This window comes from Spodoptera frugiperda, chromosome 5 (genome assembly GCF_023101765.2).
Source record: "Spodoptera frugiperda isolate SF20-4 chromosome 5, AGI-APGP_CSIRO_Sfru_2.0, whole genome shotgun sequence".
Lineage (NCBI taxonomy): Eukaryota > Metazoa > Arthropoda > Insecta > Lepidoptera > Noctuidae > Spodoptera > Spodoptera frugiperda.
Window position 1 is genome coordinate 9,093,160 of NC_064216.1, and position 24,796 is coordinate 9,117,955.

Genomic DNA, 24,796 nt, shown 5'->3' on the forward strand with positions numbered 1-24,796 from the left:
TATGTGGCCGCCTCGCCAGATCTTTATTGATTTCCTCGCGAGTGATACCTCTACAAAAGTAATAACAATAAACAATTGACGTCGCAGGAACATGAGAAACGTCAGTAGACCATTGCTCACGTTCCTGCGACTTACACCAATTTTAAATAACGTGTCGCCGCGCCATGTGGCCGGCCGACATTAAAGATGTTAAAGTTTCACTATAGTACCACTAAGCACATCAACTTTGAGTTCTGTGGCTTGTGATCGACCACAAGATATAAAATTAATTTCTAAAACACGTACTTAAGATTCGTTACGAGACTTATTAATACACTAACTAAATTCCAGTTTTAGTCCGTCAACATGACAAGATACTAGAAGCGTGTCCCTGAGACGTCTAGCTGCTCGCAGGTATAGTCGACCGCTTGTCTGACAGTAACAGTTGAAGGTACAGTGCATATTGTAGACATGGTGCGCCGGACTTAGTCCTGGCCGTTGTGATGCAGCAGCGTGCGGTTGTCGGGTGGATGCGGCGGGTGCGAGGGCGCGCGGTACGACTCGCCCTCCTCGTCGGCGGAGTTCTCCTTCGACCTATCACTCTTACAGTCTTCCTCCTTCGTAACTCCCGACAGCGAGTCCAGAGCCATCGGCATCGACTGGTATAGTTCCCTCGCCTTGTCGTTAGGCGGGAGTAGATGCAGCATGTTGAGTGGCATCGGGAAGCCTGGAGCGAACTCCGGGTAGAACCCTTGCTGGAATGGATTGAACATTGGATTTGAGGCGATGTCTGGCTCGGAGCTCGCTGGTCGTTGTGAGTGGTCGTCTTTGTCGTGATGTTTTCCTGAAGGCTGGTTGTTGTTGTTATTTCCGGAGTTAAGATTTAATACGTCGAGGGGTCCGCCAATACAGTCTTTCCTGAGCTGCTCCAGTTTTAGGCTTTTCCCGTATTTCCCGCGCACATACATTAGCAGCGAGTTGTACGGGATGCCGAAGATCCTTGAGGCCTGGCTAGTCGTCATCTTCTTGTTCCACACGTGCTGCAGCGCCTCCGTCAGCTCGGCGTTCGTCCACGATCGAGGTGGACCACCGCGCGGCGCGCTGTGTTGACCCTTTGGTCGCCCTGTGAAATAGAGATTACATTATTAATTAAAGAATTTAGCGAGGTGAGGTTTCATGTCCACAAAACAGAAACGTTAAGCCAACTAATTACGTAAGGAAACAACCGCGAGCGCGGAGTTGTGTGATTTACGAGCGGCGAAGTGCAGGCTCCGCGGCACGACATGTGCCGTGTGCCGCGCCACCGCGACGGCATTACGCGAGTGCACCATTATCTAATAACCATGTTTCGGCTGAGCAATAACTGTGTACGGAGCGAGCGAGCGAAATGAGCGGGTTGCGGCGACATTTTGTTGGCGGCGATTTGTCATTAATTCGATGCGAGCACGCGACTATTACGGCGGTTTGTCAAAAAGAAACGCGGACATGCATACGCCGGCGACGTCGCCCCTAACTTTATAGTTTTATAATTTCAACGGAGCACGTTAACTCGATTCCGATCAGATAATTCGAGGAACATTTCGGAACGTCGGAGAACTGATATTTTATTATGGAAATTAGTTTTTCTTTTAATAGTCGCGGGGGTCACGCGAGCTTTGGAAATTAAAAAAGATGTTTTCTATTTGTGGCTCGTTAGCAGGGGAGCAGTAGCTGCGGTACACGTGTGCCTGTCTCGAGTCTCGAGCGCGGAGCGATGCGATGGGCGCTAATCGATCGTCGACTATTGTACAGCGGCGACGGCGACCAGCCACAGCGTATTCAAAGCATACGTTAGAGTCGGCGTCTGTTCCCCTATGAGATACGCTATCAGATCGTCTTAATAAACATTTGCTCAGAAACAATGGGCGTTTAACATTCGCGCGGCGAGATTGCGGGACCACTCGATGTGTGATGGGGACGAGGATGCAGCTCGTGCATTATTGCGCTTCGATCCTTTGTTGTGGCACGGCACGCGTCTATTTGTGATGCCAGTGTATGAGCCCCATTGTTCACAGATAACTTGAATACGTATGTGAGTCTTTTCAAGAATATTTGCTAGGAGCTATTGTTGGGGCGTAATACAGAAACCGATCGTTTGTTATTCTTGAAATTGACATCGAATTCAATGGTTGAAGTAGCGAATAATTTTCACGGGTTGAGCTTCAAATAGGGCTGTATTTAACAGGTACTATGTTAGAACGGAGTAGACACAATACACGTCTTTGACCAGGAGACGCAGAATCAAGATTAAGGAACAAATCTATACTATTAATATTATAAAACTGAAGAGTTTGTTTGATTGTTTGTTTGAACGCGCTAATCTCCGAAACTACTGGTCAGATTTGAATAATTCTTTTTGTGTGGAATAGTGCATTTATCGAGGAAGGCTATAGGCAATAAAACATTACGCTATGACCAATAGCAGCCAAGCAGAGCTGGTGAAACCGCGCGGAAGTAGTAATTTTGTTTATTAACTTACATTTCTTTTTCACGTTAGTGAATAGTTGTGAATCAAGCGGCGCGCGGTGTTCCACGTCCATCATGGGATACATCTTGTGCTCCATGCCTGGCGGGAACAGTCCCAGCGGAGTGTCCATGCCAAACACTGTAACAACACATAACGCTCAATTAGATACAAATACTTTGGAGAAATACACTACAATTTATACTGGAATACACTACACTATAATACGCAGCAGCCGATAGTCGACCGATTGTACCAAAACGTGTTGCAATAAAACCTTTCAGTCACTTTAAATAAAAATATACTGCTAAATATAGGTAACCTGTTTTACATAGATATTATCTACGAGTATTAACAAGATAATTTTATTATGTAACGTTGTTTTACCACGTTAATATTTGTTTTGCATCTTTCCAATTTTTCAATAAAGTAAATGAAACATTTATCAACACCTATTCCAATAATAAATTGTTCAGTTCGCAAGTGAAAGCAGTGACCCATAAATATTAAAAGGCATTATTAAATTTACACTTCGTGTCCTTATCTGAAATTGGCTTCGATTAAAGCCTAGGAACTTTACAGAATTAAAAATAAGTGTAACATTGTTTTTTCACTTAAAAGCCGGTTACAAATAAACACGCAATTAATACGATTAATTTAGTAGTAAATTGCACCTAACATCGATGGAATACTAAGCAAACAAAATTATTCAACATTCAGTAAAAGTTACGGCGAATAATGCGGCTACTCGGCGCTAGATGGCGTTAGATGCATGAAGTGAGTCGTATGCTTCCCATTCGAATGTATAACATTGAACGCATTTATAACACATTTTGCTATTAGTGTTAAGCTTATAATTAACTTGTTAATTGGGATATAAAATTTATAATTACTTATGCAGGTTTAGTTTAGTATTGGCATATTATATGTATAAAACTATAAAATGAATTAAAATATTTTAAAGCGATCCGTATGCTTCTCATTTTCTTATACAAGTGAGTCTTTACTGTCATTTATAATTTACAGAGTACCTACATTGAAACAAGATTAATTTGCAACAGGCACTTCAACAGCATTAACACCTAGCAAAACGTAATAATTTTCTCCAGTAATTAGTGCATCGTCAACATAAATTTTAATTGGATAGAATTGAACATTATTAATAAATATCTCACTGTAGAAATCCATGTTCAATTACAATTATTTCATCGCGTTTGAAGGGCTGGAGGTGAAGTGGCCGGTAACAAGACTGCGAGATGTAAATAACATCTCGCTTAGTGTCGTTGCCCGCTAATCGAATGCGACAAATCGATCGCCTTCGCTGCTTTATTGCAAACCTTTTGTTCTGTAGTGCTTTGCGCTTATGTGCGCCTAGTACTTATTTATTTAAATGCCCTTAGTATATTTAGTTTTGTTAAAAATTAATTATTTTTATAATTTTAATGCGGCATTTAGTGTAAGCTAAAATTAAATCTCTTTAGTTGTAACATAGTAGTTCTAGACTTCTAGAAAGCTTACTAATGTTGTTAGCACTGATATTGTTGTGAGCAAAACGATACGATTTGCTTTTCAAATAGTTTTGAACAGCGAACGAACTCAAACTGCGAATAATTTGTCTATATACGTATTTGAACTTACATGAAATACCTGGACAGGTAAAGGTAGATAGAACTTAAAAGAAAAAGATGGCAGAATAATAATCAAACATTGTTCAAAGATAAGAGAAATGGAAATGAAAAATTTCATTTGCCCATTCCTCTGTATTCAGATGAGATGCGATTCAAGGAGTTGCAACGTATTGTGCGACGAATCGATACCGTTGGGCGCTTTACACCGAGACACCTCCGCTAACTTATGTAGATCTATGTATCTTTACTGTAGATCCGAGATATGCTCAGCCTTTATTATGTAGCACCGACTATCTCTCTAAACAACCATTGAAAACACGGGTATTAATGCTGGATGAAATGATCGTATGTGACCATTAAAATGGCAACGACCAGCATAATACGTTTTATTAAACACACAGTTTACATTAGTTGACACCGAAACTGGTGTCAAAGGCGTTAGTGTCAATAAAAACCAAGTATTTAACTAAACTATACTTGTACAGAATCGATACTGAATGTACGGTATTATATGCATATTTTATGTACATTTCTATCTGACATTTACTCATATGGAAATCCAATCAAGTCAGTGAAGCTTTTGCGTATAAAAGCAACTTTCTTCACAGTTAGATGTAACTGTTCATTTATGCTATAATCCCATGTTATCTGCCGACATTACTACACTAAACGTCGGTACGTCTAATTAGGTAAACTGCAGATAGGTATATTACGACGATATGTGTGCACACAGACTGCACTTTTATTGCCCACTATAATGTGCACGGCCCGGTATCGCAGGAACGAATAACGCTTAATAAAATGTTGCTATATTAAATTAACCTTAACATAAATTCCGTTTTCCATTTCGTATAAAGTTATGGTGTGTTCGATTAATTAAATTTCCGCACGCAGTGTCTTTGTAACGTCGGCCTCAACTTTTACTGCGGACGGTCCTAACGAACCGTTAATACACGTCACTAGTTAGAGCAGCCAGTCCTCGACTAGTTATTTTGCATAATTACCGACAATCAATAAGCCCACATTCGAATCGGTGGAAGACTTAAAAATAAATGTTCGAGTGCATGCGTCGCTCTCGAAACTTGGTGCGCTTGATCATTGGGTATCGCCCGGGTTATTGTTACTTAATTGCGGTTTTATGTAGTTGTGATAATTGGATAAATTGTTTGTTCTGGAGGTCGAAAGAGAATGAAAACTGATCTAAGACAAACAGGAAAATGTTGTGCTTTTGTATTCTTTTACGAATTTCGACCATTTTCCTTTTTCTAAAGAATTATTTTTACCTTGCACATTGTACTGTCTCGCTACTTAGTCTTGAATATGTTCTCCAGCTTGGAATTTGGTTCAAACATAAGAATCTGTACCGTAGTTAATGATATGCCTAACATGGCACGCTCCATAGCCCTTTTAAACTTATCTCCTTAATCTTAGATTTAAACGTAGATACTTAAACGGTGGTTACAAAATATTTAAACGTTAGATTTATGTTTTCTGTAAGGAAAACGTAACATAGGTTAGTTTTATAATTTGAGATGTTTGAACTGTAATTATAGAATAGAACAGTGAACTGGTTTAATAATTTAATTACGGGACCTTAATAAAGTTAATAAACCTAGATTAAAGTGTAAATGTGTATAGATTTATATTAATTGCTACTTTTAATGTAAAACATGAAAAAAATGATGGATACTGTGACTAATAAACTACCGGTACTGTTAATGATCATTAATATTGTGATTTTACGACGCAGGTACAGCATTACAAGGCTACTGTTGTGAAATATGGACAGTTTCATCCTTTTTTTCGTGATATACTATTGCGAAGGCATCCATTGTTATTTGCTGAACATATTTTTAGCGAAATATGATATCATCGTCTGTTTCCCAAGACACGAGGAAAGGAGATCACGTTCAGCCTTAATCTGCACTAATAGAAGATTAAAAGTAAGTGTTTTCCGCGATTTAGTTTCTCCAATTCACCGTTGTAACGGACGAACTAAGAATTATTTTGACATAATTTGGAAAATTCTCATTAAAACTAGAAACGTATTTGAGATTACATTGCTTTCACATTTAATACAGTCGAATTGGAATCTTCAAATTGGAATTACTAAGTAAAATATCGATTCAGACGAGTGAGTTACCGCGAAAGCTGACAGGTTACCAAGTAATTTAACGTCAGATTTAAAAAACGAATTTGACGAAAATAGCTGTTATATCTAGTTGTCTATTTATTTTCGGCCTGCATTGTGAAATTGAGTTATTATGATTATGACGTCCGTGAAAATAAACTTCCTTTTTGTAGGCGACGTATAACAGGCAGTGTCATTTCAGTATTATTATATTACGTCACAATTTCTAGCAGAATCGCGTAAACCTTGCGGTCAATTAGTCGTAGCGCAGTCGGCGCGCTTGACGCTTTCTAATTCCGGTCTCTCGGACCCCTTCAGAGAACTATTCGACCATAAACAATGATTTACGAAACATACCCGATAACCAGACGTGGTCGCAATACGTTAGCACGACTACGACGATTCGATCCGACATTTTTATCACAATTTTCACAACTTTATTTTGACAGAGTTTTCGCAACGCATTCTGTATCTAACGTCCAACTAAGTTTGGCCGACTTCATTAATCTGATTTAACGAAATACCGACTGAACTGATCCCACAACAAAGTTTACGATCGATCACCGCTCGCCCCATATGCAACACGCGTCGAAATCGAAAGCGTTCACAAACTTAGTTCGCAACTCGGCTCAACCCTTTCGCGGCCATGTGTACACAACTTGTCAAACTTCACCCCGTTCATTCAGACAAAAGTTGACGCACCCTCTCTCTCGCGCATGGGTCACGCACGTGTGTTGTTTCGTCTGTCTCGTTACACATGCGTGCGTTTTCCCTAAACCCCGGTGGGATGGAAAAGTCCCTGTTTCGCGTTCGGAGGGTTTGTGCGAGGGTATTTCGCGACGAGGTCGGGTTATACGCGCATGCAGCCACGTGACGTGATGTTTACGATTCGGGAAAGGTCCCATTCACGCGAGCACACACAGCGCGGGGGAGGGCTGCTGACGTATCGAGGTGTGTGTGGGAGTCTCCGCGTGTTGTCTACGGTCAGGCAGGCGCGCGTGCTCGCCGTTTATTTTGCAACGAGATTTACAACTATAACTGTAAATTAACTTTATCGAGCGGGCCCGAATCTAGGTCGTATGGAATCAGCATTAATTATCGCTTTAATCTAATACCGATGTCGACTGTACGTACAATAGATCACATGATAGATAGCCGCTCACGCCAAGGATACGAAAGCAATAATAACGCGGGACGAGAAACGCCATAACTATTATAGAACATGCCGCAACTGGGTTAATCTATTGTTTCAGTGAAATATACGTTATAATCGATGTGAGGAACAATTAAAGTGGAAAGAAGTCTAGGTCGATGATGATGGGCCGCGTCTCCTTGCATTGTTCGAGAAGATCGCGTGTCCAATATAAGTCCCCATTACATAAATAATATGGGGTGTAAATACCGGCGAATGCTCATAAAAGCAACTTAATATTTATAAGACTGGTAGACCTTGGGTGCCGTTTGATTATCACTGATAAAACAATGCCCGCTTACTTGCAGCCAACGTCATTTTATGTGATCTCGTGTTTTATAAAATGAACTGGTTCATGATAATTTATAAGAAAAATTTCGTGAACATTAGTTCATGTGTGAATCGTAATTAAGCTGCACAATGACAGAAGCGTTTCAAAACTGCGCGCAAGAGGTGTTATAACAAGAACACATTAGTGTGATCACACACGGTCACACGACGCCTGGGAGAGTTCACTCACAAATGAATTACGGCTAACGCGATAATTTCGTAAGGCCACTCATCCAATTTTGCTTTTAGCTATTGAAATGTATTTTCGTTAACTTTCCACTGGTTGCGCGTCCCGTGTGAAGTTGTAGGAGGCCCGCTTTCTATTGTTTCCGAACGAGCTTCCAAAATGAGTCGTTCATTGTCTATGCGCCCAGATACTATAGATGTGGCTTTAATACCAGACATCTCGTTTTCCGAAGCTCGATTAGTAGGCTACACATCATTCATACAAGTGCATGGGATTGGCTATTGTTGTATGAGATCGGCCGCGTCATCTAATTATATGTATGATTGATTTTGATGGGAATTGATTATATTCGAAATTGCGAAGTGTGTCGCTTGGTTTAATTTGAAAGGAGATCTGTGTTCTCATAAACTTACTATGAAATTAAGAATTTGTCAACTTTTCTTTCAACAAGTATGCTCATTCGTACTTTATATCGTATTTTTTTTACCGATAAACAGCCATTAATGTCGTATTTTTTAAAAGAATAGCCGCAAAAATGTAACACTATCTACAAAAAACTGATGTGAGCAAGTTCACCATCATGATTTACTTAACGCAGTTTTAAAAGTTAGTGTTATAAAATGCACTTGTTTTAAACTCCGATTTATGTTTAGTGCGGGCCATGAATAAATAATGCGGCTAACAACTAAATCTCAAAATACTTTCACCTTAGGTACGTTACGTTTAAGTACACTATAACTTTCAGACCTTTCAAAGTTCCGCGTCCATGCACGGACTTTATTATGTTCTCATAGATACATTATTATATTCATATATATAAATGTATGACATAAACATTTAGAGCAATACCAAATATTAGAATGATTCAGTCGAAGGGATAATTTTTTATTGAGGTTTATGAATCATAAAATCATTTGTTATAGGCAAAAGTAATTCGTCATACAGCCTTCACTGTCATACTCATTATTTTTCTGCCACAGATTCAATAGCAGTTGTAACTAGTTTACGTTGCTCGATAAAATAAGTTAATTATTATTTGTTTGATGTTTGCAAATTGAAGTCTGTTTCCCATAATATGTTTTGCGGTCATTCGCTTCCGCTGCGTATGTAATCTACCATGTGGAATGATATCTCAAACGATTGCGGTCTCGAGAATCGATTCGGAGGCTAAAACGATACGAGTAAATAAAAAATCGATACGGTTTATAATCAAGTGTTAGCGACTTTCTCTGTGAACTTAACAAAAAGTGCATTGTAATCTATATGAAATTAGTTTATGTAATATTTGAATTAAATATTAATAGAATGTGGTGGCGTTCATTATATTAGCTTTATTAACGGAAAATTAATATGGAGTATGGGCACCGCTGTTGCTTTTGTGTTGCTAGAAAACGTGGGACGATGGTTTGTTAGTACTAAATTGAGCCATGTTATATATGAACGCATTGGAGTTACATTCAGAACGGGAAGGTATAAAACTATAAACTCGCTTTAATATGAATAATACCTATTGCGGATAACACCTCAAACCTGAAATCATGGTTGACAGGTACGTATTGATTTCAGCCATTTTGGAAATATTAACAACTGTCATGTTTAATTTGACGCGTGTAATGGTTCATTCATTAACTCAGTACATAGTACAGACGTAAGTTTAGAAGAAACATGAATTGATGCGTCAGACGCGAATGAAAACAAAAACACGATGCCTTTTGACGCACGTTTAATGAGAAGTTGTTGTGACATATTACATAAAAAAACAGGAAAGCAATACGATTCAACTCATATGAGACTTTAATGAGTAACTTATTAAGTTCAGTTTTAATCTTTACGGTGTGAAGTTATTGATATTGTGCGAGAAAAAAGTTAGATATTATTTTTCAATTAGTAGATAACTAGAGGCTACGGCTTAGGGCTTGTCGTAAGGTGGAAGTAGGATGTTACTGATAGCAATAAAAAATAATTATGAACACCAGTTGTTTTCCGCGTGTTTTGCCTATAAAATGTAAAGCGAATTGGTAGATACAATTCTCAAGGAAATATTTCTGTTGTAAAATAATATAAATTTTGACTGCACGATTGACGCGATGGCTAGGCATTCGACAGCCGAGCAACGGATCTCTCTCAACTCTTTGTGTAATCCACAAATTGTCGTTTCGGGTCTGGGTGTATGTGAAATTGTTTGTAAACGCAACCACAACACAGGAGAAAATCCTACTTTGCGACAACGTTATATAAAAACAAAAAAAAAAAAATAGGAAACAGATTAAAATCTAGTCTTCACACAATCAAATCTAGATAATCTGGAATCCATTATCAATTCAGCTCAGCATGTTTGGACGTTTTTTATTATTATATAAAATAAAGTGTCAAATTATTTCTTTTTTACAAAAGTAAACGTTACATAAATTATGTTGGGTAATGGAAAGTGAGGTGCAATTATACATTAAGTACCTTTTGTTGTGTTGGTACCGCGACTTGTGTTGTTATACAAACGAGAGAATGTGTTCTTCATTTATTTTACACGTTGTTGTACTTGTACCGAGGAATTAACAGCCAGTATTAATAATGAGGCATGTGTGGTGGTATAAAGATGGGATTTTTATACTTTAATATTGTAAATGGGAAAGTGTGTTTGTTTGTTCTTTCTTCAGGTCGCAACAGAGCTATGATAGTTTATGATATATTTTTTTTGTGTGAAGTTAGTTGGGGGGCTGGAGAGTGATATAGGCTACTTTTTGTCTGTTTCTAACCCCTACTGTTTCATTATTGATCAGTTTTTATTGGAAATCTGCAACTAACCCCTCAAAAAAGGGTGTGCGAAGCCGTTCACATTCTCTTATCTTCTTTCTTCTGTTAAATATTTAGATAATCCCTTAGTCTTCTCTAATGACACCGGCAGGATTAACCATTATTCCAATCGTATATTATGCCATAATTAGGGACCATGTTAGTGTATGTAGAATGAAAGTGTTTCGATATCGAACCAATAGAAAATGTTAAGATTGAATTCAAAATTACTATTTACAAGTGCGGTTGACCGCTCAAATGATTTGTTGTAGCCTGGGTAACCAGTTAATAAATTATAATTTCCTTGTTTGTTCAATGTGATTTTTTTATGCGTAACAATGGGGTTTTCTCTATTTTTTCAAAGGTTTTTATTGTGACGAGCTTTTTTTAATATAGTATCTAATACAAAATGAATAATTTCGTGATAAAATAGTAACAATAATGATGAATAGGAGAAATTATTTCCAGTTTAATGTCTGAGACATAACTATCACCTACATGCAATCCCGTTGAAAGCTTCCCGCCGTTTATACCCACAAACGCATTTAAGTAATAATTCAAACTGCCCTAAAATGGGCAAATTCTCTTCGTCTAGCAACACCGGTAACCGACGCCTGCGCCGCCATTATTACTCACATGAGTGAGTCACTCGTGCGCAGATAAATAAACCTGTGTAATTACAAATTAAATTACCGGGAAATAATGCAATGACATCCATTATTTCTTGGTAAATATTTTAACTAATGTGTGTTACAAAATTATTTGGATGTCAATAACATGTCACGTCACTAAGCGATATGTTTGCGAAACAAATTGCCAATTATTATTATTAATATATTTTAATTAATTTGTTATCAGTGCGAATTGTTTCAGTGTGAGTCATTTACGGAAAAGCTTAATTATTATATTATTTAATTAATGATTGAACTGTTTTTAGTTTATTCCGATAATTATCCTAAAAATAACATAGCAATAATAGTTGTCCGATTTGATACATGTTTCTACTGCAGTTACAATGTTGATGTCTTGGTATCCAACACGATAAATGACCGCATGACCCCAAAACATATTGAACAACACACAACTTCTGCGGTCAAAGTTTCTCTCGAGACGGGAGCCAAAAACGGCGCGGAAACTGTTTTCCTATCGCGTTTTTGTCATCGTTTTCAATCTCGGAAGTCACGTCCGATGTAACACGTACGTTCACTAACGTATCTTCGTAATGCATGGCCGTGTGGTCGCGACCAAATTGTGGTTACCGGCCCTTTGTCCGCTGCCGAAACTTTGTAATCGCAGGATCCGTAATCAGATTTCGATTTCATACCGACCTTTTTGTGGTGATAAAAAAGTAAAGTCCACTTTTGACCGCCTAAGTAGCTCCCCTTTGTGTCTTTCTAAAGTAAAATGTACACAAAGTTGAGCAGTTGTTTGTAAAGGTATTTCCCTAGATTTACTACCAAATAAAACTTGTGGCGCCAGGTAAAAATCGTTAAAACGTTAAACGGTTATTCGCCGCATGCCAATTTAAAGCAATAACTGACTGCCGGTAGACGAGATCATTCTAAGATTTTCTTTTTCCTGGCTACTGTGTGTCTCGTTACCAGTGTGCTTTGTCAGTTTTTTGTGAGAATCATTCAGTTCTGAGAACTATTTGTCAGCCAGCGTGCACCGCGGTGCTTCAGCGCAGACTATCAAAAGATTCGTGCACAGAGCGCGACGTGTTCGCTGATTCCATGTGTCGATCGCACTTTTTGGTCGCGTTCCTTTTCGTGGGCACAGATTTTAATTGCTTTCTAAAGTCCATTCGTCGCTCGATTCCCATGACGGTCGCTGTGAAATTGACTAGCACACGTAGATGCATGACATGTAGTTTTTTCGTTACGTTTTTTATAAGTTTATCAGAGAGAGATCTGGCTGTGTGCGCCGCGGTCATTGTGCCGCTCAGTGAGAGGTTTGCTGAGACTCGTCAGCGTTTCCGAGGGCACTACACGCGTGATCTTATTTCGGTTTTCATTCGAGGGCTCATTCAAATTTCGAATTTAACGGATAGAATCAATTACGGATGTGTGACGGTCACATGGTGCTACCGGCCGGCAGAGGTCGCGCGCGCGGCTCGCAGGAGGCGCGGTGAAAGGAGTCGCTGCGTAATGTGGGGATGAATGGATTATGGAATATTAATTATTACCGCGGCGCTCACAGCGGGCAGATACGATCATGCATGCGCATCAATCTTGCTCCGAATTGTACGTCGGCACCTCTTTATCGGCAACAAAAAAATCGAGCAGTGCTTTTTTTCTCATGGTCACGGAGCACACAATGGACGAGCGCGCATCTCACTTGTTATTAAATTCGTATAAAATTAAATCTAATGTGTGATTTCAGTTCCGGTTTCGTGATGGGAACCCGAATAACAGTTCTCTATGAGATTTTCTAACAAACAAATCTGTTTGAAAATGGCAATGATTTACATAAAATTTTGGTGCTCCCGTATTTACAGAGATAGGTATCAACATATCTATAATTATTATTAAACACGTTTGATTATGTTAATGACGTTGTTTTACTAAACAATAATAGTGGGTTAGCGTTGTTAGATTGTTTTTAATGTGCTGCATAACAGTTACTTAATACGTAATTGTTCGTTATCAAGTAGGTTTTCCCAACCGAAAGCTAACGCGGGCAGTGCGCCTTACGTAGTCGGACGCAAAACAAATCTCGTCACCTCGATATCGGCCGAGCGAATGACGCAGCACTATTATGTGTATCGGAGTCGACGTACATCCCATGTCATGGCTTAGTCACTGCAATGCCAGACGAACGGAAATAAGGAAAATGCCATATTCCCGGCCATTCATGATTATTGTCATTTACGAGGCCTACCTACTCCAGAAAAATGTGTCACAGTACAGCTGTTTTATGCAACCGCATTATTCCACAAGGCAAGGTAGGAAAGTTGTATCAGTATACGTTTGTAGTACTTGCACCGACAAATCAACCGACACTGGCTAGAAACTGCAGAGAAATGACATACGAAGCGGATATGCGAATATAACAGAACCGATCAAATAGCGAACATATAAACGGAACAGCTTTCAATACAAGGGTTATTGATAACAGTGCGTCGTCGTAAAGCGCATTATTTACTGCGCGGACAGCGGCGAGTGCGCGTTTTCATCCAATTAACTGCGAGTATTTGTCAATGCACGTGACTAACGACTCGGTATTGACTGCAGGCGCCCGCGCATGAACGCCATCTAATCCTCACAGGATTTCAAAGTTTATGGCACTGTAATTAGTGATTTTGCCAGTGTTATATCATACTCTTATATTGAGATCAACTTACAACAACAATATTCAGCTAGATATAATATTCTTTTACTCTGACTAAGTACTAGAAAATGTATTGGTTCCAGAATTGTACCCTGTGGCACACCATGACTGCATGTGTCAAACTTTGTTTTTATTAGTGACTTAACATATTAAATTTCATTTGTCATTCAAGTTGATGAATGAACCACGTAATTATTTACAATAATATGTGTTTTGACGAATTTACGCTGTTTGTAAATTCTCATGAATGTATCCACATTTACTGTTTATTTTGTATGAGATTCATATATTTGACGTCACGTTGTGGTTAAGTCAAACGTATGCACGTGCGTAGTATTTGTATGATGGTATAGTGTCAGTAGGCAATACGTACATTGTTCGTCATTATATAATTAAATACTTTTCCTTAAACCTGTTGGATGAACTACCTATTACTGTTGATTGAAAGGGGACTTTCTTTGAGCCGGACAGGATAAATTATTTTTATGTGTAAGAAAGTTATTTTTAATTTGTGTTCAGAATAGAATTTGTTATTAAATGACTACGCGGATAAAAGGATTTGTTTTTATTATGTGACAGGACATTTTAAATTTAATATTAGGAAAGAAATCAGTTTTCTAACGCATAAACAAAAAAGTTGAGAACAACTGGCAACCATTTGCAGCCCAGCTAAAGCGTTTAATACTTAATTAAAATTTAATTTATGCCTCATTTTCCTACTCCTGACAACTCTAATATGTGTAAACAATACCTCACTAGTTACTAGTTATACGAAAAATACTTTACTGATTTACGTTTCAAGGTTTTGCTTATAAACAGACCACCATGAACGGTTTGATTGGCTTCTGTTAATTAGTTTATGGAATTCTAATTTGCAATAGATTTAATCGCTACTTCGACTTTTACGACTGGCCAGTCCAGTGAAGTACATGGATGATTAATTTTAATTTAAATATCTCTCTGCGTTGTATGTTTAAAGTGTGATACTTTTCTTTTCGTTAATCGTGTTGATGTCAATTTGTTATTAATCAAAATGTGAATGCAATCGACATTTATAAAGTCAAACACATCACTTAACCGATAATCATTATTGACAAATTGTCGCATTTTATTTTGGTCATCAAGAACACGATTTGGGTATTCGAAATTTTCTATTAAGTGACTTCTACAAACTATTTCTTCTTCTATCTATTCGAATATTTTAACGTCTCTTATTAGATCAGACTAATTAATTACCTTTAGGCAATCAATGTGAGAATGTGTATTCTCTTTTAATTGATGTATAAAGTTTTATTCTGTCTGGAGTTGCTATTTAATCAGGTTTATTAGTAAGTAATATATTAGGCCTGTAATTACACGTCGGGTTGGCATTATCTTTGGCATTAAATTCGTTGTGATATAGTGCGATTGTTTCTGTATTATTTAACTTTACTGTTAAGAACTTTGGAGTATTTAAAGGCGTAACTGTTTTTAGAATATTATTTTGTGTGTAATTGCATTTATCAATCAAAACGTGGACAATAGTTTTCTAGATTTCAGCGAGATCAATTTATTTGTCATTATCTATTTGATCTCTAAGATATAAATTAGGCTCGTATTTTATGATACAAACAATACCACTGAAGATATTAACTATTGCAGAATACGTTCCACCATTTTTTTACGCGATTGAAGAAAAGTTATTTTGAAAGCTCATTTATATGCACTCTTAATTTAAAATAACACAGATTTCTCTTTATAAAATAATATTCTTATAACATTTTACAGCTACTTTCTTGGTCAGTCTTATTTTTCTTGGATCTAGAGCGCGCTAGTAAAACAGACTTAACATGTAAACGTGAATTGAAATTCGCGATATCGCTTATTCAAGTCGGTCGTGTGGCCGTATGTCGTTGCGACAACTCTCACCTTTCACGACATGGTCACCTGCTGAATATATTGTGCCTGATAGATATGTACCTACACTTAAATTATTTCTACACTTTTGTTTAGCTCATGTTTTGTTTTTGGAATGTCCGTTCGTATTTGCTCTTTTGTTTTGTGTCTTTTTATCGAAATATTTGATTGGTTGAAATCTTTTTATCGGTGACTGTTTTCACCAATCTCTCGTAGACTATCTATCTCCTAATTAAAAGTTACTTAGCCGTGATATAGCACCTAAACAAACCCCTTACTTGCACTGAGTGTCAATTTTAGATTGGTCACAACCAAACTCTCGTTGAAAATCATCTATCTTATAAGCTTTAGATTCTTTCAATTTTAGGAGAGGAGAAAATGGGTTTTAGATTTTTTAAGTGTTTTATATTAAAGTATCTGAAGATTGCAGTCTGATCGTTTAAACATAAACTGTTAATTGTTTGCACACGTGCATCAACACGCTTTTTTTTTTTTTTTTTTTTTTGGGGGGGAAAATCATCCATGACTTTTCTCGCCTTGGGTGAGGCGAGAGGGAGTGTCAGACTCTTACTGACTAAAAACCACCCCGTTCCTTCTCCTGCTTTTCGAGCCGGAGCCCCGGTAAACCCGCTAGGTAGTCCGCAGCTCCGGGTCAGGCATCAGCCCTGCTGGGCCCCATCTGTGGTGGTCTGATGGCTCTTTGAGGCGCGCGCGGAACGCGACGCGCCGCACGCACGGGTCTGGTTCTGTTCGGGCGGTGAGCTACCCTTGCTCGCCGTCCGCAGGCCCGCACTTACGGTGGCCGGAGATCGTCTCGCGATCCCCGACGCCCGGACTGTCTCTCGCGACGGCTGGGGCGTGAGGAGGTTTGTTCTCTCACGCGCCCCGCCTCCTCCTTAGCTAGCATGACTGCTTCGCAGAAGGAGGAGACGGCATCCCAGTCCCTCTCGCTCCGCACCATGGCCTGAACCAGTGCCGGGCGCGAGAGGTCGCCGTCGCCGACCACATCCCTGAGGACTTGGCGGTGCTCAGCCCACGCAGGGCACACCGCCACCGTATGTTCTACCGTGTCCTCCGGGCGGTCCTCACAGTGATGACACCCGGGCGTTTCCTCCCGCCCAATAAGGAACAGGAACCTACCGAAACTCCCATGTCCGGTAAGCACCTGCGTCAGGCGGTAGGTGAGGACGCCGTGGCGCCTCTCTAGCCACTCCTCAAAGAGGGGACTTACCGCTGCGATGACAGCGAGCCCAGCCCTCGGTTGCGACAGTCGTTGCTGCCATTCCGCCATGAGATCGCGCCGGAGCTCGTCCCGCCACGCACTGATCTGGCGCGGCAGTGGAGTTTCGCCCCGGCGACACGCGTCGGCGCGCAAACTGAACACGCGCGCGAGAACCTTCGCCTCCAAATCCCACGGCGGTAATCCGGCAAGGAGGTTCGCCGCCTCCCCGGAGATCGTGCGATATCCACGGATCACTCGGATGGCCATGACCCTCTGAGACGTGAGCAGCGTCCGAGCTGGCCGCCGCATCAGATTCGGCGCCCACACAGGGGCGCCATAGAGGGCCATGGACCGCACGATCCCCGCGTGCATCAACACGCTGTAGTGTGGATGAGGCGCCGCAAAAAGTTTATAACACTTTTAGGGTTCTTTTAACACTTAACTGGTATTTATTACCAATGGTTACTAAACTTAAAGACAACAGTTCTTTTTTTGAATATATTTTTTAAGAAGTTTTTCTTAAGTTCGCGTTTTCTTAACAAGGGGCGAATAACAATGTACTTTTCTTAGTATTGTTCTAATTCATTATTGTTTTCATTTTGTCAGCTACAGGTATTAATTGTTGACTTTCCTTCTAGCAGTGGCAATTCAAAGAATTATTCGGTATATGCGACTATTGTTTCGAAGGAAAATGGAAACCCTACACAAGAATTGTTTTTTGTAAGCTTCAATAGACATTCATTAACAACTTTACACTTTTTTTCTCCTAAATTGCGAATTTGAATGTGGAACAAACTATTGTCAAAAAATTGTTCTGCCAGCCAGTGTTTGTAGTTTCGAGTTTAAAAAGTTTTAATAGCAAGCAGCCTTTGTTTGTGGCCCACTTAGTGACTGACTTTTATCAATTATTTGATCAATGCTTTTAGTTTAATTACCGTATTATTTTTAAATTAACTACTGATAATGCCAACGGAACCTAATAATATTCTCCATACTCGTGTTTGCTTAGATTTTTTGCTCACTCAGTTCAAGTAATACAATGCTTGATTAGAATGTTAATTGTCTATGCGCTCGCGACACGCAGATATGTTACGTGGCATATAATTGACGGATTAGTTATGTGTGTCGGTTTTATTACTAGTTTTTATAACTTCGTAACAATTGGCCGACACAAAGCAAATGTTTATGGGAATTATTATAATATTCTTATGTTAATTATGGATGGTTTAGAATCGTTTTGTTTTAGGCTGTACTTATTATTTGTGAGGTCGGTTTGTGGACTACAACGTATGTAAAGTAAGTAAAGAGGTGTGGGTTTGTCATTTTTTTTTATTTAATCTTCGTTTAATTTTGATGAAATTCTATCAGAAATAATTTTCTTTTTGTTTTTTTTTGACACAGTTAAAAACGGTATATTATCTTGATCAATTAAGTAATTAATAAATGTTTTACGCAACCTTTCCAAACACGGTTAATTGAAAAAAAATGTGTCTTAAATATTTCCGTCGATAAGTTTCGCACCTTTTTTTTTAGTAAACAGGTTTGACATTTGCTTACTTTGTTGCGTTAGGTCAGTGACAGACTAGCAGACAGGCAGGTGCTCAGTCCAGACAGACAGACTCTCGGATCCCCCTCGGGCAATGATCGAGTTTCTTAGTCTTTTTGCAGGCCTTACTTTTTTGGGCCACAATTCTAAAGAGCCGACCTTTTTTAAACAAAGTCTTGTAAAAGTGTCTTATAAAGATCATGTATACTGGCCCTTAGGTATGTTATTTTATTTGTTTTTTAGAACATGTGGGAAAAAGGGCGAGAGTGAATGTTTTGATTTTTTAAAGATGGACGTTTATCTTATATTATTTTTGTTTTGCGTAAATTACATTCTAGTTTGTATTTCGATTCTTTGTCTATGGAAAAATTTGTTTATAGAAGAATGTCATCAATTATGATTCATATTTTTTACCTATGCAACATATTCACCGACATACGATAACAGGTAATATTGTGTATTTTTCCTGATTCGTGTAAACTTCATGTACCCTGAAACGTAATGTCCAAGTAGGTCACCGGGCAGTCGCAGTGTCGATTGAATGTAAATGCGCAAACGCAGGCCGCGCTCTCATCCTCCTTTACATTGACCATACTTTTGGCTACAAAAATCCGGACAATTTTGATTTTTACGTACTTTTACCGGTTTTAAGTTTTTTTTAATGATTTATTTTATTTGCAACTTTAATATTAAGATTTTTTTCTTGTTAAATCCTGTACTGGTGGCTACTGATAAATTGTTTTGCGTAGATACATTATATTATTTTTGTATTTAACAATTAGATTAGATTTTGTCGATGTAATTATCAAGTTATCAAAGTTTATGTAACACGAAATTATTAGTTATTACGCATTGCATTTGTATCAATGATCGTACAAATATCAAAAGCCCCAGACACACGCAGACAACTACAAAAAATAAATTAATAAAATATCTGTTGCAATTATAACTGCTAACCGACCGTTGTATACATTGACAACTTTACACACGTACCAAAGTAATTCAAACTATGATTACTAATTATTTTGTATACATTATACAATGTGTCAACTTGTAATTTAATTGAAATGTAATATTTAATTACTGGAAGAGTCAAGATGACTAATGAGAATCTGACCAACGATTCCTACTAATGTACGCATAATCTTTTTGACGACCGTCCTTTTGCAAATACTTGTAGCGTGCCTATTACGTATTTTAGTGGTCATAAACTTATGGTTTATTAACTTACGTGGTCATGGTTTAAACTAGAATCCGTTTTAACTTTTGAGTAAAAATGAATATCAATATTAGATTTCTCGTGTGCTTTGGAACAGTTTGAAACTGGTTCGACTCTTCATTGTGCGGAAAGTAAAAGGAATTGGAGCAATCCATTCATATGCACATCAAAGTTTGTATTTGGAAGCCTTTTCAAAATCAACGTCAAATTAGACCATTCAAAGCCACGTTTGTCTATCTTTGTCTTAAAATTGAAGCCTATCATGGAAACTTATAATGCATATTAAAATGATATATTTTCAGTGTCATTATTCAGTATTGTAAGTACAATTTCAGTGCAAATGACACAGTAGATTGTCCCGCACCGCAGTGACGCATAGTGACCGTAGCCGCCCTTGCGTGCGCGCACGGTATCTAGCGCTTCGTGCCAATGTCGTCGCTTGCGCAGTTTTTTCTATATTTTTTGCCACCCTTGAAGGTCGTGTACCTGATGTAAAACCTCGCGTGTTGACTGATGAATTAATGTAAACAAATTACTGATTAAAATGTGAATGTTTTACGTAATAGTGTTTTCTGGCCGATTTTCATTTCATTTAGAACTTTATACTGTGTCTACATATAAAGGGCTTATAAGACGCGACCTTCATATGAGATCTCATAAGATAAATATTGCTAGTTATTTTTCTTGTTTTGGCATTTTTCCAATAAGACTGTGGTCGTATCAGTATTTGAATGATCCACTAATTGTATAGCATGATATCACATTCTAGTGAACTGTCATTGAAGTTTTTATGAGAATTGGTCGTACTGCCAATACCGTAAATAATATTATCCAAGGCCTCAATTTCAAGTGTGGTGCAGTGGTCATTTATGATAAGTAAAGTTTTATATAAAATATTTTATAATTGGTTTAGCGTGACAAAACCGCGTAAATCATAAAGGAGAGGTTTGCAAACCGGTTCGATTATCTCTTGAACAATGGGTGCTAACGATTTTCTTTTCTATGTTTTATACATATGGGTATTATGATATCTGCTGTTTTCTGTTGTACCGCTTTTTTATTTTGCGAACCCAAGACCTCATTCTCAGCAGCTACTCTTGCGACTTTGGTCAACCGGGCTTATCAGATTTCCAATTATAATTAAGTTCTTACACCACTACAGTAACTGGGTCAGCGGCTGATAAGATTGTTACATCTAATGATCATCTTCAGACTAGTTTTTTCTATTTAACTTCATGCACATTCAATATATTAGAAATGGCTGACATTATGAGCAGATTCTTAGAAGTTCAATTACAATTGCTACAAATAAAAACAGCAGTAAAACAGTAATGAATGAATAAGTCAGAAAATTTGGATTTGCTCGAGTCCAATCTGCAAGGATCGCCGGCGCCGAGATTGCCAGCAGTCACCGGCAACCCCTCATTACATTTACGCGCCACCATTAACTGTAATCAAGCTCATCATACACGGAGATGGATACAATAAAATGTGCATTCGCAACAAACCGCCACGGAAGCCGACCACTCCAAATCACCCAAATAAAAAACATTTCTTTGCCAAATCGGCAGGTCAACACAAAATAACAAAAGAAAAAAACCTTCATCTACCGAACGTTCGAATTGCCAGACACGAAAATGTAAACAAGGAATAAACATTTTAAGTTGGGGCAATTTAAAATTTGATTTTCGAAACGGAATGACAAGTGCGGAAACGTTCAAACTCCCCTCGCATTCAGTATCCCCACGCACGTCGGCGGCGAGAGGCGAGTGCGTGCAACCCTTCATTACAACCTACGACTATTATGGCGCAATCAAGCACTCGGCACATACGCGAAACTAAGGAAACAATAAAACAAAATTGACGTATAAAACCACTCCTTGGACTAATTTCAAGCTCAGCCTCAACGGTCTGTTGTGCAAAATATATTAGAACTGTAATTTATGTGTGCACCTTCAAATAGATTGGGCACTCAACGTTTAATTGACAAAATTAATGTGCCTTTACTAAGAATGGCTTGTGGTGATTTCTCACAAAATATATGAACCATTTTTTCTATGACTTTTTAGGACACAAAATGAATCATCAAATCTCTAAACGCACCTAATTCGTTAAACTTAATCCAGTTTTTATTGTGGACGATAAAATCTATAACAACAATAAAGAGAAATGATAGGACGAGATTAAAATACGATTCCTAAATTAGATTATGACAATCAGAGAATTTCCACCATAAACACGTTTAGAAATCGAAAAGGGGTCGTAAAACAAGATGACTGCTGGAATTGCTTCCTCTTTTATACGCATAAGGAGACCCACAAGTAATAATTATTGAGGTGTAAAATTTACACTGACACACCTTTATGGGTACCATACACGATCAGAGCTTCGACTCCACCGTCCATTTATAATGATATTTTACGGCGAATGTTTGCGACATGCTCACTTAATGGACTTTATAAAGTTAAAACCTTTCACGCGATCCAAGAGATAATGCACCCGACATATGAATAGGTGATCTTAATTTATCTGTGAACCGTTCCGGTTAACACTCGGTATCGGTCGCTAATCGAATCACCGGTAACCTGCATGCGATTCATGAAATCGATAAGACCTCATCGATAACGGATCCTTTGATGATTCGACTTTAATTAGACTTTTAGATTTATTCACATCGGCTGGTCCGATTAAGCGATCGTTACATAGATCACATCTCATACGATTCTAATTAGAAAATAGAAGAATATTATTTGAGAGCAATTCTACGTAATAATAGATTCGGGCTTGCTTATTCATAAAAGATTTTTGCTAAGTCAGATTGTAGGTCGGCTTGAAGAGAACTTAATCTAAGCATTCGATTAAATATGGTGCGCATTCTGTGCCAACAAAAACATGTTAAGATTGATTTTGGAGATGTTGACAATGAGCGCTCGAGGTCAGTTTTTACAACTAATTATTTGTTTACTTATCATCAGGTAATTGTTCGTCCATGACGGCATTGGTATTATCGACCTTTGTTTTTTCACATACGATTTTATACGGTTACCCACTTGTTACTTTATGTGCACTTTATTACTCTATTTTTTTCATAAAAAAATACAGAATAAATCAAAATACACTAAGTACGAATTATTAAAATTTATCTGACTGATTTCTAAACTTATCCGGAAATTTATATGTGTTATGCACATTGAAAATTATATTAAGAAAAACGAAAAAAATATTTTAGCGGGTACTTACTGTGTGGTGGTGTTAATGAGAGCGCGGAGACGGCAGCTGGTGGTACTGGGGGAAACATGTCCTGGTGTGGCGCGAACATACGTGGTGGCGGCGGCACTTCGGCCTCAGGCTCCTCCTGCTCTTGTTTTGGTGGCGAGCGAGGCCTGGACAGGCGAACTGCCTTCAGTCCTCCACTAGGGGATCGGCGCATTGATAAATTTTCTGGTGTATCTGATTCTCCTGAGCGACGACGAGGCCTGGCTTGCTTCCGTCGTGGCTGAGGACTCGCTGGGCTGACAGGTGGAGATGGTGCTGGCGGTGTCGCCTGCGCTGGACTCCGTGCCAGTGGTGTTGCAGTTGGGGACCTGGCAGGCTCCTCACGGTCTTGGTCGGCTAGGCCGCGAACCTGGAGTGATTCTCCGGCGCGTATCACAGTCCCGAGCTGCTCCTGCGCCACTGACACCTCGCCACGATACATAAAGTCTACCACGGCTTGAACTTCCCATCCTTGGAAGTCCTTCAACACGATCACTGGGTGTTTGCACGGATTCTCGCTGAATATTCTGCGAAACAGAGGGCTGCAAGCTCCCAGCAGCACCTTGTGCGCGCGTACGCGGCGCTCGGCGCACACCAGTGTCACGTCCACTAGTGTCTCAGCATGCAGCAAGGCTTCGAAGGAGCGGAGCAGGTGAGCCTGGTGGTTGTTCCACCGGAGACTGTAATGTTCCTCGCCGCCGACGGCGGACGGCTTGTCGTCCATCTCGCGCGCCGGTATAAACGCGTGTGTTAGAACCTCGCCGCGGTCCAGCAGCGGGCGCGTGCGCGGCTTCGCGCCGCCCTCCGCCCGCTTCGCACCCCGCACTCCCCAACCCTTTCGGTCGCTCAAAGAATCGCCTTCCCGCCGGACCGCAATCTTCTCATTGCACTATTCCGTTCGAGTTCACACAGATTTTTTTTCAACAACAGTTAAGTCCGAAAGCACTAAGTCACCAAAAAGTTTGGTAGCACTACACAGTTGAAGGCGATGTGACTGCGCGGTATTGTCGAGGGTGGCGACGGGAGCGAGAACAGCACGTACGTGTGTCGCGGAAGGCTCGCGAGCGCGAAGTGAGCTGACGAGACGAGCGCCCGGTGCGGCGGTGTCGCACGAATGCCGAATATCGGGTCGGCGTGCGGTCGGCGGGCACTGGCCGCCCGCGCCGGTGTGGGGCCCGCCCCCGGCCCCGCCCCACACACACACACACTCGTGCGGCGCGACGCGAGCACGCCTGTCCCCGCGTGGCGCGGGGGGGCGCCACACATGTGTCACATTACTCCAATACCTACACATACGTGACGCCTCCTACGCAATATATACTTTCAGATACCTACTCTGTATTTATCAGGCAGCCCTGGAGTTTCATGAGAAAATGTTGGCGTTCCTAAGTTTTTCTCAACTTTTTTAGAAGTACGCAAAAATGTTACGCTGAGATAGCAGTTATGTAGTAGCGGTTCGGGTGTCTTCGTTATTTAGATGAAGAATTTAAGATCGTAACTTTTTTGCATCCGAAATGCGGTGTTGTCGCGCGCCCCCAGTCGAGTCGAGGTCGAGCGAAAATTAGGACATGTCCGAGATAAGGCGGAC

The 24,796-nt window shown here is 39.6% G+C and overlaps 1 protein-coding gene across 1 annotated transcript; it reads right to left on the reverse strand.

The window, feature by feature from the left end:
- On the reverse strand, positions 1-24,316 carry LOC118272180 (protein jim lovell). The gene is made up of 3 exons (XM_050693661.1): positions 23,194-24,316; positions 2,498-2,623; positions 1-1,102 (listed from the first exon to the last, which is right to left on the reverse strand). The coding sequence occupies exons 1-3, from the start codon at positions 23,930-23,932 to the stop codon at positions 465-467; spliced, it is 1,503 nt and encodes a 500-aa protein (XP_050549618.1). The 5' UTR covers positions 23,933-24,316; the 3' UTR covers positions 1-464.
- Between the last annotated feature and the right edge of the window lie 480 nt (positions 24,317-24,796).

Bases quoted from the DNA above. Each gene is read 5' to 3' on its own strand.
- LOC118272180 (XM_050693661.1), bottom strand. From the start codon at position 23,932: ATGGACGACAAGCCGTCCGCCGTCGGCGGCGAGGAACATTACAGTCTC. The intron at 2,624-23,193 runs GTAAGTACCCGC...GTGTTGTTACAG, and splicing joins CTCATTAACACCACCACACA to TGTTTGGCATGGACACTCCG. The intron at 1,103-2,497 runs GTAAGTTAATAA...TCTATTTCACAG, and splicing joins CACTAACGTGAAAAAGAAAT to GGCGACCAAAGGGTCAACAC.